The sequence below is a fragment of the Sorex fumeus genome, unplaced genomic scaffold (genome assembly GCF_029834395.1).
Source record: "Sorex fumeus unplaced genomic scaffold, SorFum_2.1 ptg000051l, whole genome shotgun sequence".
Taxonomy (NCBI): Eukaryota; Metazoa; Chordata; class Mammalia; order Eulipotyphla; family Soricidae; genus Sorex; species Sorex fumeus.
This window is the reverse complement of record NW_026606108.1, coordinates 34,493,765-34,507,256: the sequence shown is the minus strand read 5'-3', so window position 1 is coordinate 34,507,256 and position 13,492 is coordinate 34,493,765. Positions and strand designations below refer to the sequence as shown.

Genomic DNA, 13,492 nt, shown 5'->3' with positions numbered 1-13,492 from the left:
AGCAGCCCCTCATGGGACAGCTGTGGAAGGACAGGGATGTGGCCAGAGCCACATGGGCAGGGAGTGTTCGAACCAGGTAAGGATGTCAGCCCCTACTGTGTTTCTTCCTTTGCCCTCTGAAAGACAGTCGGAGGACGGGCCCTGCAGTGTGGAAGGAGCCTGCATTTAAGCACAGGCGGAGGAGGCTGGGGAGGGGCAGGGGATAGAGTCCCCTCCTCACCTGGGGGGCTTTCCACACTGCACCCTGTGCCTACATGAGTTCTGGCCTCCCAGAAGGGTTCGCACCACCCCTCTGCTCTATTGCCTTTGCCACAGCCCTCTCGCAGGGTCAACCCAGCCCTCTCCTCAGTGACGGCTTTGGGCTAGGGCAGAGAAGCAGTGATTTACTCGCTGATTGTACGGTCCTGGTTGTCCAGAGTGGTCAAGTAGACATCAATGAAGGGGAGGCTGGTGCCAAAATCATCCAAAACCATGGGCTCATCATGTCTCAGGGTCTTCTTGAAGTCCTTCACCAGCTCATTGAAACTTCTGCAGTCAACATTCTTCAAGAGGAAGAATAGTGGGGCTGGAGCAATAGCACAGTGGGTAGGGTGTTTGCCTTGCACACGGCCAACCCGGGTTCGATTCCCAGCATCCCATATGGTCTCCTGAGCACTGCCAGGAGTAATTTCTGAGTGCAGAGCCAGGGGTAACCCCTGTGCATTGCCGGGAGTGACCAAAAAAAGGCAAAAAAAAAAATCAGGTTAAAAAAAAAGAGGAAGAACAGAGACAGTGGTGACAAGGACATGGGCACAGTCTTGACATGCAGAGAATTGGAGGAACTGCTTGGACCATCTGGGATCCTGGCCCCTGGTCACAGGCTTGTGCTGACCTCAGAGCAGTAGGCACCACCAGCCCTGACCTGAGGCCAGAAGGAGCCAACGAGAGCCTCAGCATGGCCTCCCAGACAAATTAAGTGTGTGTCCCCACTCCCCCTCCCCCTTCCCACACACACACATCCCACCCAGAGAAAAAGGCTCAGGAGAAACGCACAGACCACAAAGAGAGGCAGCATGTCTGGACCTGGCCGAGTGCCTGGGGCCCCGCGTGGGGAGCGCAGGGCACTCTGGCTGAGACAGTCTGGCCCTTCACATCACATCACATCACATCGTGCTTGACAGAAAACCTCCCACTGGGTGAGTTCATTCTTGTTTCAGTTTGGAAAACCCAGGCAAAGAACACCTGTCAGGGTTCCTGCCGCCTCCCTCACTGAAGCCCTCAGTCACATGGCGTTACATGAGGCCGGAGGATAGGACAGTGGGGAGGGTGCTTGCCTTGCACATTGCTGACCTGGGTTCGATACCTGGCACCCCATATGGTCCACTGAACCTTCCAGGCTCCAGAGCTAGGGGTAAGCCACCAGGTGTGGCTCCGAAACAGCAACAAAACACACAGAGGTGGTCCAGACGAAGGGCTCTGCTATCTAGGGAAATTTAAATACACAGAAACTAAAGCTTGGCTCTGGAAAAGACCAGGGTCATGCACCTGCCTTACCATGGACCGAAGACATCTGAAGGCCACCTGCCCTCCCCAGGGTCTGCAGGCCCCTCTGCCTGGCCACTCCATCAACTCTCACCACCTATCTTGTCGACCTGCCCTGCAGAGCCCCCTACCTGTGCCTGCATCAGAATGCTGATGGTCTCCTGCTGCCTCTTCACGATCACCTGCTTCTCTCCTATGACCGCCATCTGTCTTTCAGTTATCAGCTGCCGCTCAAATTTCTTGATGGAATTCTAGAGAGCAGGAGGAGAGAGGTATGCTGCTGGCTCTCCCCATCTCACCTCCTCTCCTCTTCCTGAGCCTGCTTTGTGGCACAGGCCAGTCAGCAGGGAAACACACCCCAGCTGGGGCCATCCCCCACTGCCAGTGGCTTCCCAGGTCCCAGGGTGCAGTTGTCACCTTCACAGGCGAAAGGAGAAGAGCAGGTGTGGGCGAGGGAGGGACTGCCTCCAGGAGAGAGACAGCTCGGGGGGCCTCTTTGGAAACCTGCCAGCTGGGACCCCACCTGTGCACACGGTCTCACCTCGGTGTGGATGATCATGACAGCCACAAACATGTTGAGGAAGATGAAGGAGGCGAGCAGGATGAAGATGATGGTGAAGACCCGGCCCAGAGGAACACCCCGCTCATCCAACTGCTCCTGCAGGTCTGTCCAGCCGTCGACCTGCTTGGACAGGGCAGAGTGTACTGAGTGTGCAGGCCAGTGGGGGGTCCTGCTTCTCGATGCCCCTAGGGGAGACTCAGCCCCATGAAGGACAAGCTTGACTCTGCCCTCATCCCTCAACTCTCTGACCCATAAACTCTAACTCATACGGGCAGTCCAAGTGGAGGAGAGTTTGGACCTAGGCTTCCTTAATGCTTTGTGGACACCCCAGTCTTCCTGGAGTCCAACAGTTTTGGCCTCTAGTCTTGGGCTCTGAAGATTTATTCTGAGTGGATTTGTGACCGCTGATTTCTAACGATGTATTTGAAATGGGTTTCACTTGAAGCATATGCCAAATGAAATATCATTTTAGAGCTCTTAGGGATGATTGTAACCCTCTGGCTAAAAATGGACTCTTCTAGGGAATGTCAAGATTTGAGGAACAGATGGGACCCCCTACACCCAGCCAAGGCACAGGACTGGGTTTAGTCCTGGGAGGTCAGTTCTCAGCTTCCCAGCCCACCCAAGTTCTGAGGCTCAGCACACCCACACACAGGGGCTGGCTGTTCCCCCTCAAGACCCCGGCCGCAGCGGCCCCATACAGTACCGTGGCCAAGCTGAAGAGGGTAAAGAAGGCCAGGGCCAGGCTCCCCCAGTTTTTCTGGTCCCCTGCTTCTGAAGATCCAAATAGGCAGAAGCCCAGGATGGCAAAGATGTACATGAGGATAAAGAGCATGCTGAGCACGGAGGCCACGGAATAGACGGTCTGGCCCACGGCATTGATGAGCGTCTGCAAGACAGAGGTGCTGCAGCTAGTACGGCTGCCAGGGCAGGGAAAATCAGAACTTAGGGGGTCTGGTCTTCCCAGACCACAGTTATCTGTCTATAGCACCTGGTGCCATACGTTGTACATGGTAGGTGGATGGAAGCCTGTGTCAGATTGAGAGCTGAACCAATCTTATCCATGCCTGAGCTTCGCTGTCAGCCCCCTGGGGGATGGCGGGATGGGTCACCTCAGGTCTCCCGTAACCTCCCCACCCGAATCTGTGGTCAACTCAAGGTGCCATTCTCCTACTTCTCAGCTGAAGGTCAACCCTGAAGGATGTTCCAGCTCTTGGAGAAGTAAGGTATGGCAACAAAAGAGGTCCAGAGGAATATGCTCCCCTCTCTCTCTGGACCCTGTTTCACAGCAAGTCTCCCTGGTGGAAGGGGTGTTTGTCCTTCCCAGCACACCACCTCCTCCTGGGGAGCACAAGAATGGCCCTTCCTCCACAGTTTGACCTGGAGTCTTGCTAAGTCCCTGTTTCCTAGGTGTAGGCACAGATGCGATCTCAAGGCAGGCAGCTCTCATCCTTTCTTCCATTTCAAGAAGAGGAATCAGGGGCTCAGCTCAGCACAGCGCTGCACCCAGGGTCACACTCCAGCACTTGGACAGAACTGGAACCACTCTAAAAGCCTTTCCTGCTGCTGCTGCATCTTCAGCTACTAACGTTCTTTTTATTTTATTTTATTTTGCTTTTTTGGGTCACACCCAGCACAGGGGTTACTCCTGGCTCATGCACTCAGGTATTACTCCTGGCAGTGCTCGGAGGACCATATGGGATGCTGGGAATCAAACCTGGGTCAGCCGCGTGCAATGCAAATGCTCTACCAGCTGTGCTATTGCTCCAGCCCCCTACTAATGTTCTTTTCTTAAGTCAAGGAATTGTCTACTGATACAACACTGGGAAAGGAGGTCCTTGAGAGAGCAGGACACTGAGCATTTCAGGAGGCAGAGAATGTTGAGCACTTGGGGCGAAGGAGAGGGAGACCAAAAGGGCCTGCCACAGAGGCGGAGCGAGGTGGAGGGGATGGGGTTGGGGTGGGAGGGAGGGATGCTGGGACCATTGGTGGTAGAAAATAGGCACTGGTGGAGGGATGGGTATTCGATCATTGTATGACTGAAATGCAAGTATGAAAGTTTGTAAGCCTGTAACTATACCTCACGGTGATTCGCTAAAAATAAATAAATAAAATTTGAAAAAAAAGAGCACTTGGGGCTTTCCTTATATGGGGGCTTGTCTGGAAGCTCCCCTCTTCCCTTGATGGAAGAAAATATATAGGTGTGTGTATGTGGGGGGGGGGTGAGATTTTGGGCCATATCTGGCAGTGCTCAGGGCTTACTCCTGAGCTTGAGGGGCCAGATGGGATGCCAGGGATTGAACCCAAGTTGAGCATGTGCAAGGCAAGCTCTACTATCTCTACACCACACTACACTATCTCTTCTAGACCCTGTAGTTTTGATGAATTATAAAAGAAGTAAGATGTGTGGAAACTTCCTTTATGGCTGGACCACAAAGTGAGAACTCTCTTCCAGGGAAGAAGCCCTGAGTCCTTAGGAGAAATGCTGCAGCAGGAGGGAATGTATTGTGGGGGGACCCCACCTAGTAGCCGAGGTAGGTAGGAGAGTGGGGGAACCCCCACTGGGGCAGGCTGACAGGCTCGCAGGGCAAAGGGCAAAGCTGGGCAGTCTCAGTCTCAGCCTGGTCACTGGCTGCAGTTACAGCCTTCAAACACAGCCCAGAAATCCAGTACTAGAGTCCAGATAGAATAGCCTTATAGGATGGGAGCCCTTTCTCTGAGGAAATACAGAGCTTTGGAGGTCTATAATGTAGTCCCCAGTCGGGGTCAGATTTCTGAGCAATGTCTTACTTTCCTGAGCTGGAACCTTCTGGGATTAGAGAGGACCCCCTGGTCAGGGGTGTCACTAAGTGGCAGAGGGCTTGCCTTGCATGCACAGTGTCCTGGGTTCAATAGATTACATAAAATGAAATAAATAGGACTCTGGGCAGAGCTGGTGAGCCAACGCAGCTGTCCACAGAGAGCATCCCTGCACTGAGATGAGCTATAGGAAGAAACCTGGCCAGGAGGCAAGGCCAGCACCACCCACAGCCAGGCTGAGATACCCCAGATGTCCAGCTCTCAGCACTTCTCCAGTTGCCCCTGGTGCCCAAGTCTCACTATGAGATGGAAGTCAGGGCTCTCTTATTGCCCATTCTGGGATCTGGGCTACCAGAAGCCCACTGAGAGCACCGAGGCTGTGTGCCCTCTAAAACCCTCAGATCTGATGAACATGAATCAGTACCAAGGTCAGGTGCCTGCCTCTGGGTTCTCCTGCTCCCCACAGCTGTCCAGACTAGTGTCCAGAGGGCATGGCATCCAGAGTCTCCTCTGTGTTCCTGAGGGTCCAGGGTCCAATGTTGTTTCCGTGCCCACAGATCAATGTGTAGGCCCGCAAGGTCTAAGAGTCCCTTCTAGGGGAAGACAGATTCTGGGTGCAGAGCCAGGACAAAAAGACAATTGTCCAAGATTTCAGTCTCAGAACACAGATTGGCCAGCACAGAGGCAAGCCAGGTCACCCCATAATGTCTCATCAGGAGCAGCATTCTCTGGGGTGCATGAATAAGGAACTATTCCCACCAGGAAGCAAACCCACCTGAGCTCTTCTGGGAAGGCAGTGCCGGGCCTTTCGTTCAGCAGGTCTGCCTATTTATTTATTGTTTTGGGGCCACACCCAGCGGTGCTCAGGGCTTACTCCTTTCTCTATGCTCAGGAATCTCTCCTAAAGGGACTCAGGGGATTAAATAGAGTGCCAGAGATCGAATCTGGGTTGACCACATGCAAGGCAATTTCCCTGCCCTTTCCAACTCCCTGGTCTGCTTTTTTAGAAAATTGGTCACTTGGCAGCGTGGGAAAGAGGCCACTGGGGAGTCGGGCATCTCCAGCATCAACTCTAGCACTGATCTGCCAGGGATCACGGGTGTCCTCAATTTCCTTGCCTAAAATGGAGCAAACAGTCCCTTTCCTCCAGATGTTTAAGATTGATGCCTTGCGTGTGTGAGGTCCTGGTTTCAAGCCCAGGCATGGACAAAAAATAAAATGAGGGGGGAGGAACAATGATATAGCTCAAAGATGAAGTGTACACTTTCCTTGGCATTATATGGTTCCCGAGTACTGCTGGGGCCCTTCCTGCCCCCAACTAAAATTAAAGATTAATACCAGAAGAGGCATATTCTCTGCTGCCTGTATCACAACCTGCAATGTGCTTGCTCTCTCATGCATACTCTCCCTCTCTCTGCATCTCCTTATATTTCTCTAAATAAAAATATTTTACTTTAATAATATCAGAAGAAACCATCCTGCCATACAATGTGAATCAGTTAACTGAACAACAATAGTAAAATTATTATTACGCTGGGCCAATGGGTAGATGAACCCTATGACCTGCCCTTCAAAACCAGGACACTCTCAGCCTACTTACCCGGATGCCACGGCTGTAGGTAATAAGTTTGAGAATGCGCAAGGACTGTAAGCCATTAGAAATGTTGATGTAGGGGTAGTGGTTGCCTTTGATCTTCTTGAGAGTAAAGGGGACACTGAGAAAGATTATGACAGCTATATCTAACATATTGTAGCCATCCTTCCAATAGTTGATGGGGTCTGCATAGAGCTTCAAGTAGAATTCAGTGCTATAGATGGACACAAAGATGACCTCAGAGACCTGCATGGGTGGCAAGGATGGCAGGTCAGACTCAACGGCAGGTCAGACCCAGTGGCAGGCCTATTCCCTGGTGGCCCTCTCCACCCTGGACGACCCAATCCAACAGGTGGCCCTCTCCACCCTGGACGACCCAATCCAAGTGTGTGCTTAGAGTAAGAGGTGGGGGAGGGGTGTGCTTCCTCAGTCACCCAGGTGAGCGAGAAATCCAAGCAGAGTCCTTGTCATAGAGGGGACACACAGTGGGCCCATTTCTTTTTCTTTCTGCATCTTCACACTTGGTGACCCTAAGAAAATTTGGGAATGACTAGCTGACCACCAGAGAAAATTACATCAAGGTCCCCTGCATGAAGCACCTCAGGATGTCAGGCAATCTGAAAGTAGTTTTCTCAAGGAGAGATCCCAAGAGTTTACCGGCCAACATGAATGTATAAACTTTTAGAAATATAGATGAAAAACAAATACTTATGTTTATAATTAATTACTCTTTAAAATAGTTAACCAATGTGTTCTCCACTTTTATTCTTCATCAATCTGGGGGGGTGGGCGGAGGGCAGCATTACATGCAGTACTTAGGGAGTGAATGGGATAGTCACTCAACACTACCACCCAAGATGCATCACCCAGAACCACCCTAGCAGGGTCTGGGGGCCTCCATGGCCACACAGGGCAATGCTCAGGGATCATCAAACAATCTCAGTCATATTCTTCTTATGCATCAGCAACTCATGGGCTCTATTTTTTACCAAAAGGTAATTTGGGGGTTACTGAAGCTGTTTCTTATTGTCAATGTATTCACTCATTTAAAAAGTTTTAGCAGGGTCCGGAGCGATAGCACAGCAGGTAGGGTGTTTGCCTTGCACGTGGCTGACCCGGGTTTGATCTCCAGCATCCCATATGGACCCCCAGCACTGTCAGGAGTAATTTCTGAGTGAAGAGCCAGAAGTAACCCCTGAGCATCGCTTGGTGTAACTCAAAAAAGCAAAAAGAAAAGTTTTAGCAAACATCTGGGCTGGAGCGATAGCACAGTGGTAGGGCAATTGCCTTGCACACGGCCAGCCTGGCCGAGCCGGGTTCAATTCCTTCGCCCCTCTCGGAGAGCCCGGCAAGCTACTGAGAGTATCGTGCCCACATGGCAAAGCCTGGCAAGCCACCCGTGACGTATCCGATATGCCAAACACAGTAACAACAAGTCTCATGATGGAGATGTTACTGGGCCCGCTTGAGCAAATCGATGAACAACGGGAAGACAGTGACAGTGACAGCAAACATCCACAATAATCTAAGCAAGCACTGTTTCAGGTAGGCACTAGAGAATGCAATCATGAATGAATGAGATGGAAACTGTTCAGCACTTGGAAGTTTATACTCTAGGTGGACAGAGATAACTGCATAAAGAAATACATAGATAATATCATGCAGGAAAGGGCTGGGAAGGTGGAACAGGCAGTAGGAGCTGCTCTGTGAGAAAAGGTGGTGCCTAGAGGGTTCATGGATGCTGGGAATGAAGATGTACCACAAACTGGGTGATGGCACCCCAAGGGAGAGGATGGTGAGACTTTATCTAAGGTGAGTTTGCAGTGGGCTGGAGAGCAGTCAGAGAAAGTTTCTGGCAGTAAATAGAAAGGTATGCCCTTTTGAAAGTGAAAAAAGATAAACCACTTTTAAAATATGTGTCAGATGATTTCACAGGAAATGGAAACTCAAGCTGCAGCTCACCATTTGGATAACGTTAGGGCAGCTGGTGTCTTTATTTGTCCTCTGTGTTTATATTTGTGGTCTCCACATGACAACTATTTATATACACTGTTTTTTTAACTACTATGTAACATTTTATATAAAATAGTATTAAAAAAACAATGTGATGCACAACCATAAATTATTGCCCAGATGAAACAATAAAAAGTCTCTTGTAGATCCCACGTTTGATCAAATCCCTTGCCCTTGTCACAAAAGAATCCTATTGCAAATTTGGAGTTACTCATACTCTTGTAAGTGCTACTTTTACTTCATATATATCCCTAACAATGACTGGTTTTGTGACTCATTTTATACTGCACAAATGGAATAGATAGCAAATTTACTAAATGTATAAATGTACTATTCTTTAGCAATTTGTTTTTGGACTATATCTGGTGGTACTCAGGGGCTACTTTCAGCATGGTGTTTGGGGACTATGGAATGCTGGGAACAAAACCTGGGCCTTCTTTGTGGGCAGCATGCACTCAGGCTCATGGAAATATCTCCCAAGCACCAGAGATTCACTTTGTTTGTTGAAAATATTTATCGGAGGGGCCGGAAGGATAGGAAGGGAATAAAGGTGCTTGCCTTGCAAGTGGTTGACTTGGGTTCAATCCCCAGCACCGCATATGATCCCAAGAATAGCCAGGAGTGATTCCTAAGCACAGTCACATGTGGCCTAAAATTAAAAATAAAAAATGTATTTGCTATGTGTAGGCCAGAGTTGTAGCTCAATGATAGCACATTTGCCTTGCATGTGTGAGGCCCTGGGTTCCATTTTCAGCATCTTGCATAAAATAAATTATTTTTTGAGATTCATCTGTGTCAATATGCATAAGTGGTAGTTTACTGTTTCACTATTACTTTGCAGTTCCAATTAGGAAAAATATCTATAATTTATCCATTTGCCTGTTGAGTATTCTTTAGCTTTTTAATAATTTACTATTGAAAATAACATAATAGTATAAAAAGTTGAGATAATTTTGAAGGGGTGTTTTGGGTGGTTTGGGGTTGGCTGTGCTCACGGCTTGCTCCTGGTTCGACACTCAGGGGTCATTTAGGGGACCAAATAGGATGCCTGGGATGGAACCTGGGTCATCCACGTGCACAACAAGCACCTATGTGCTAAATTATTACTCCGGTCCCCCAAAGCTGGGATAATTCTCACACATTATATTATACATATGTGTAAAGTTTCTCTCAGTTATATACGAAGGAGTGGAATTAGTTATAAGATATGCATGTGTATCTGGGCTCGAGTGATAGTACAATGGGTAGGGCACTTGCTTTGCATGTGGCCAAAGTGGGCTCCATTTCTGGTACCCCATAGGGTCCTCAGAACCCATTAGGAGTGATCCTTGAGAATAAAGCCAGGAGTAATCCCTGAGCACTGCCAGGTGTGGCTCAAAAAAAGGGTTGATTCTAGGCACCTCATGGTCTCCTGAGCAGTGCCAGAAGTGATCCCTGGATATAGAGTCAGGAGTGAGCCCCAAGCATAGCTGGGTGTGACCCAAAAAACAAAACAAATAAGATATATATATATATTTATATATATATAAAACTTCACCTCCATTAGATATTGCTAAATTATCTTGTATGGCTATAATACCTATTTCCATTAATATCGCCATATTATCTTACATTCCCTACTTCCTGCTGTCACATTTCATTTTTTTAAGGCTCCATGATTCACAATACGGTTAAGGGTAATGTTTCAGGCCTACAATGTTCTACACCACACCCACCAAGAGTGTCAGCTCCTTCCCCCACTGCCTCTAATTCCCCTCTTGCCCCCACCTCCTGAGAAAACTCAGTTCTGTAGGTGACACTCAGAACTGACAGACTTTTTTTCCCCCAAACTATTTTTATTAAAGTCCCAGGATTTACAACACTGCTTACATCTTTCATGCATACCTCATTCCAACACCACAACCATCACTACTTCCCTGCACCAGTGTCCCAAGGGTCCCTCCTCCATCCCTGTAAACTCAATTCTATAGACAAAACCGCTGGTTCTAATGACATTGGCCATCTGTCTTTCCCTTACTATCTTTTTTACATCCCACATACGATAAATACATTTTTAATAAAAATGTACTGTGGACCTGGAGTGATAGTACAGCAGGTAGGGTGCTTGCCTTGCATGCAGCTGGCCTGAATACAATCCTCAGCTCCTATATAGTCCCTCAAGACCATCAGAAGTAATCCCTTAGCACTGCTGAGTGTGGCCCAAATGTCAAACAAAAAAAACCCAGAATTATTGTGAGGTAGTGACATCTACACGCATGTAGACAAATAAAGCTAAATCCGGGCATTGATAGGTAAAAGATCATAATAAAAATACCTAAAAACATCACCTGAATAGACAAAGAACATGAAACATTAATTTATCATTGAAAAATTGTAAAATCACTATGCAAACTAGAAATGCACAGGTCTTTCTGGATCTAGTTGAGAGCAGCCATGAATGCCATGAGTGAATGTCATAGTGACAAAATGCTGAGAAGTTTGTCTTCTTTTAGAGAAGCTTCCTTTATGTTTCTTGCAAAACTGGTTTCAGGCTTTGAATTCCCTAAGATGTTGCTTGTCCATGAAGCTCTTTATTGTTCCTTCAAATCTGAACGATAATCCCGATAGAATAATCTTGGTGAAGGTGTGCATCTCATTGAGGTTTGTTTTCTACATCCTACTATTTCTCATAGATCTGCTGTGAATCTTACGGATTCTCCTTTGTAAGTTCCATTTTTGATCTTGCTTGCTTTCAACATTTTGTTTCTGTTTTTGGATTTGTCATTTTGATTAAATAAAGTGTCTTAGAGTTTTTCTAGTAAGGGCTATTTTTGCTGAGACTCTGCAGTCTCTTGAATCTACACTTCTCCATCATTCTTATGTACAATTTCTTTAGTATTCTCCATCAAATTTGCCTTCCTGTTTTTGTAGGGACTTGGATGATTCTTAAAAGGTTCCTCTTGAAGTTTCATCCCATAATTCTCTGGGTGCTGCTGTTCTTTATAGACTTTTCCCCCTTTTCTGTTGTTTTCTAGGTTTCCTGTATCCCATCTTCGAGCTTCTTGATCTTTTCCTTAGCTGTTCAGACCTTCTATTGAGTTGTTTTTAATATCAACTATCATACTCTTAATTTGTCACTTCTAATTGTAGTTTTCTCACTTCTACTCTCCTATTTTTTATATTTTGATTACCTGACATAGGTAATGTTTGATTTCATTAAACCCCCTCAACATGGTGCTATTAAAATTATCTCTGAGGGCTGGAGCAATAGCACACAGCGGGTAGCGCATTTGCCTTGGCCAACCCAGATTCAATTCCCATATGGTCCCCCGAGTACTGCCAGGAGCAATTCCTGAGTGCAGAGCCAGGAGAAACCCCTATGCATCGCCAGGTATGACCCAAAAAGCAAACTAAATAATAATTAAATTTTAAAAATTTAAAAAATAAAATTATCCTCTGAGAGTTTGCAGAGCTTCTCAGTGTATCCTTATTTTCTTTCAATGAGCTTGGTGGGCTTCTGCCTGCCTTGCCCACTGTGTCTTCTGCACTGCTGTTGTGCTGAGGGTCCTTCTTTGAGGATAACCTCCCTGTGAATCTTGGAGGAATTGGTTTGGGTATTGCTCTTTTCCTTCCCTGCTCATTTTCACTCAGCGACAAGGTAAAAGTGGTTCAGGAGATGTGAAGTTGGGGCTGCTGAGATGGCAGAGGTCAGGTGTGAAGGCTGCCAGGACCAAATTGAAAGGGAGAATAATTGGCTTCTGCTTCCAAAAAGATCCCAGAGACATCACTTGGGAGTTTAACCTCACCTGGAAGTTGGAGGAGCAAGCAGAGGGTCTGAAATGTGGAGGTCGACCTGTTCCTAAAAGATTAATTTTTCTCCTCTTCCTCCTCCTCCTCCTTTCTATTTTTGATTTTCCGACTATGCCCAGCAATGCTCAAAGCTTATGCCAGTCTCCTGCTCAGGGATTCCTCCTGATGGGGCTCAGGGGACCGCATGGTGCGTTGGGAACTGAACCCATGTCAGCCACATGCAAGGTAAGCACCTAAGCTGCTGCTCTCTCCACACCCGTCCTGACAGACTTACAGTCAGCATGATGAGCACTAAGTGGTATCTTATTTTTAATTTTAGCTGTCATTTCTCTAATGACTAATGAGGTCGCACTAATGAAACACACCTTTTTTCTGTATGTTAAAATAGCAAACTGCCTCTTTTGTGGTTTAGGGGCAAAGTGCCTGCCTGGTAGGCATGAGGTCCTGAGTATGGCACACACCAACGAAAGTCCCCCTTCATCTTTCTTTTTTTCTCTTTTTGGATCACACCCAGGGATGCTCAGGAGTTACTCCTGGCTCTGTACTCAGGAATCACTCCTGGCGGTGCTCGGGGGACCATATGGGACGCTGGGAATCAAACCCGGGTCAGCCGCATGCAAGGCAAACGCCTTACCCACTGTGCTATCACTCCAGCGCCCCCCTCAATCTTTTAACAAAATTTCCACTAGAGTTTTTTGTCTTTTCTTATTGATTTAGAAGACAATACTTCCTATTTTTTATAATCCTAATCCTTGCTACTTTTGTACCAGAAATCTTCTATGTTGATTAACATTTCTACCTTCCTAATCATGAGAGGTTTAATTTGGGGGGAGAATGGGGTCATACCTACCAGTGCTCAGGGCTTACTCCTGGCTCTGTGTTCAGAGATCACTCCAGTGATCAGGGCTCAGAGGACCATATGTAGTGCCAAACCCAGGCTGGCTACATGCAAGGCAAGCACCTTATTTTCTGTGTTATCTCTCCAGCCCTGAAGTTTACAATTTTAATAGGATCAAGTTAACCAAACTTGTGCATCAAGATTTGTATATTTTATATCTTAAGAAACCTTTCCCTCCTGAGGTCATATAAATATTCAATATTTTCTTTTAAACATTTATAAGTGTTTCTTCTAAACACATTTTAATGTTTCTCTTTTCAAATTAAAATTTTAATCCAACTATACACAGTGAGGGAGAGCACCAATGTTATTTTTT

General features: G+C 47.3%; 1 protein-coding gene across 1 annotated transcript in view; it reads right to left on the bottom strand.

The window, feature by feature from the left end:
* Window positions 1-13,492, bottom strand: part of CATSPER3 (cation channel sperm associated 3) — a 36,742-nt gene that overhangs the window by 605 nt on the left and 22,645 nt on the right. Inside the window, exons 3-7 of the mRNA XM_056124767.1 lie at window positions 6,483-6,722; window positions 2,790-2,972; window positions 2,063-2,203; window positions 1,653-1,772; window positions 388-542 (exon numbers count right to left, since the gene is read on the bottom strand). Of these exons, the coding sequence (XP_055980742.1) occupies window positions 388-542; window positions 1,653-1,772; window positions 2,063-2,203; window positions 2,790-2,972; window positions 6,483-6,722 (839 nt within the window). The remainder of the gene's footprint in view (window positions 1-387; window positions 543-1,652; window positions 1,773-2,062; window positions 2,204-2,789; window positions 2,973-6,482; window positions 6,723-13,492) is intronic.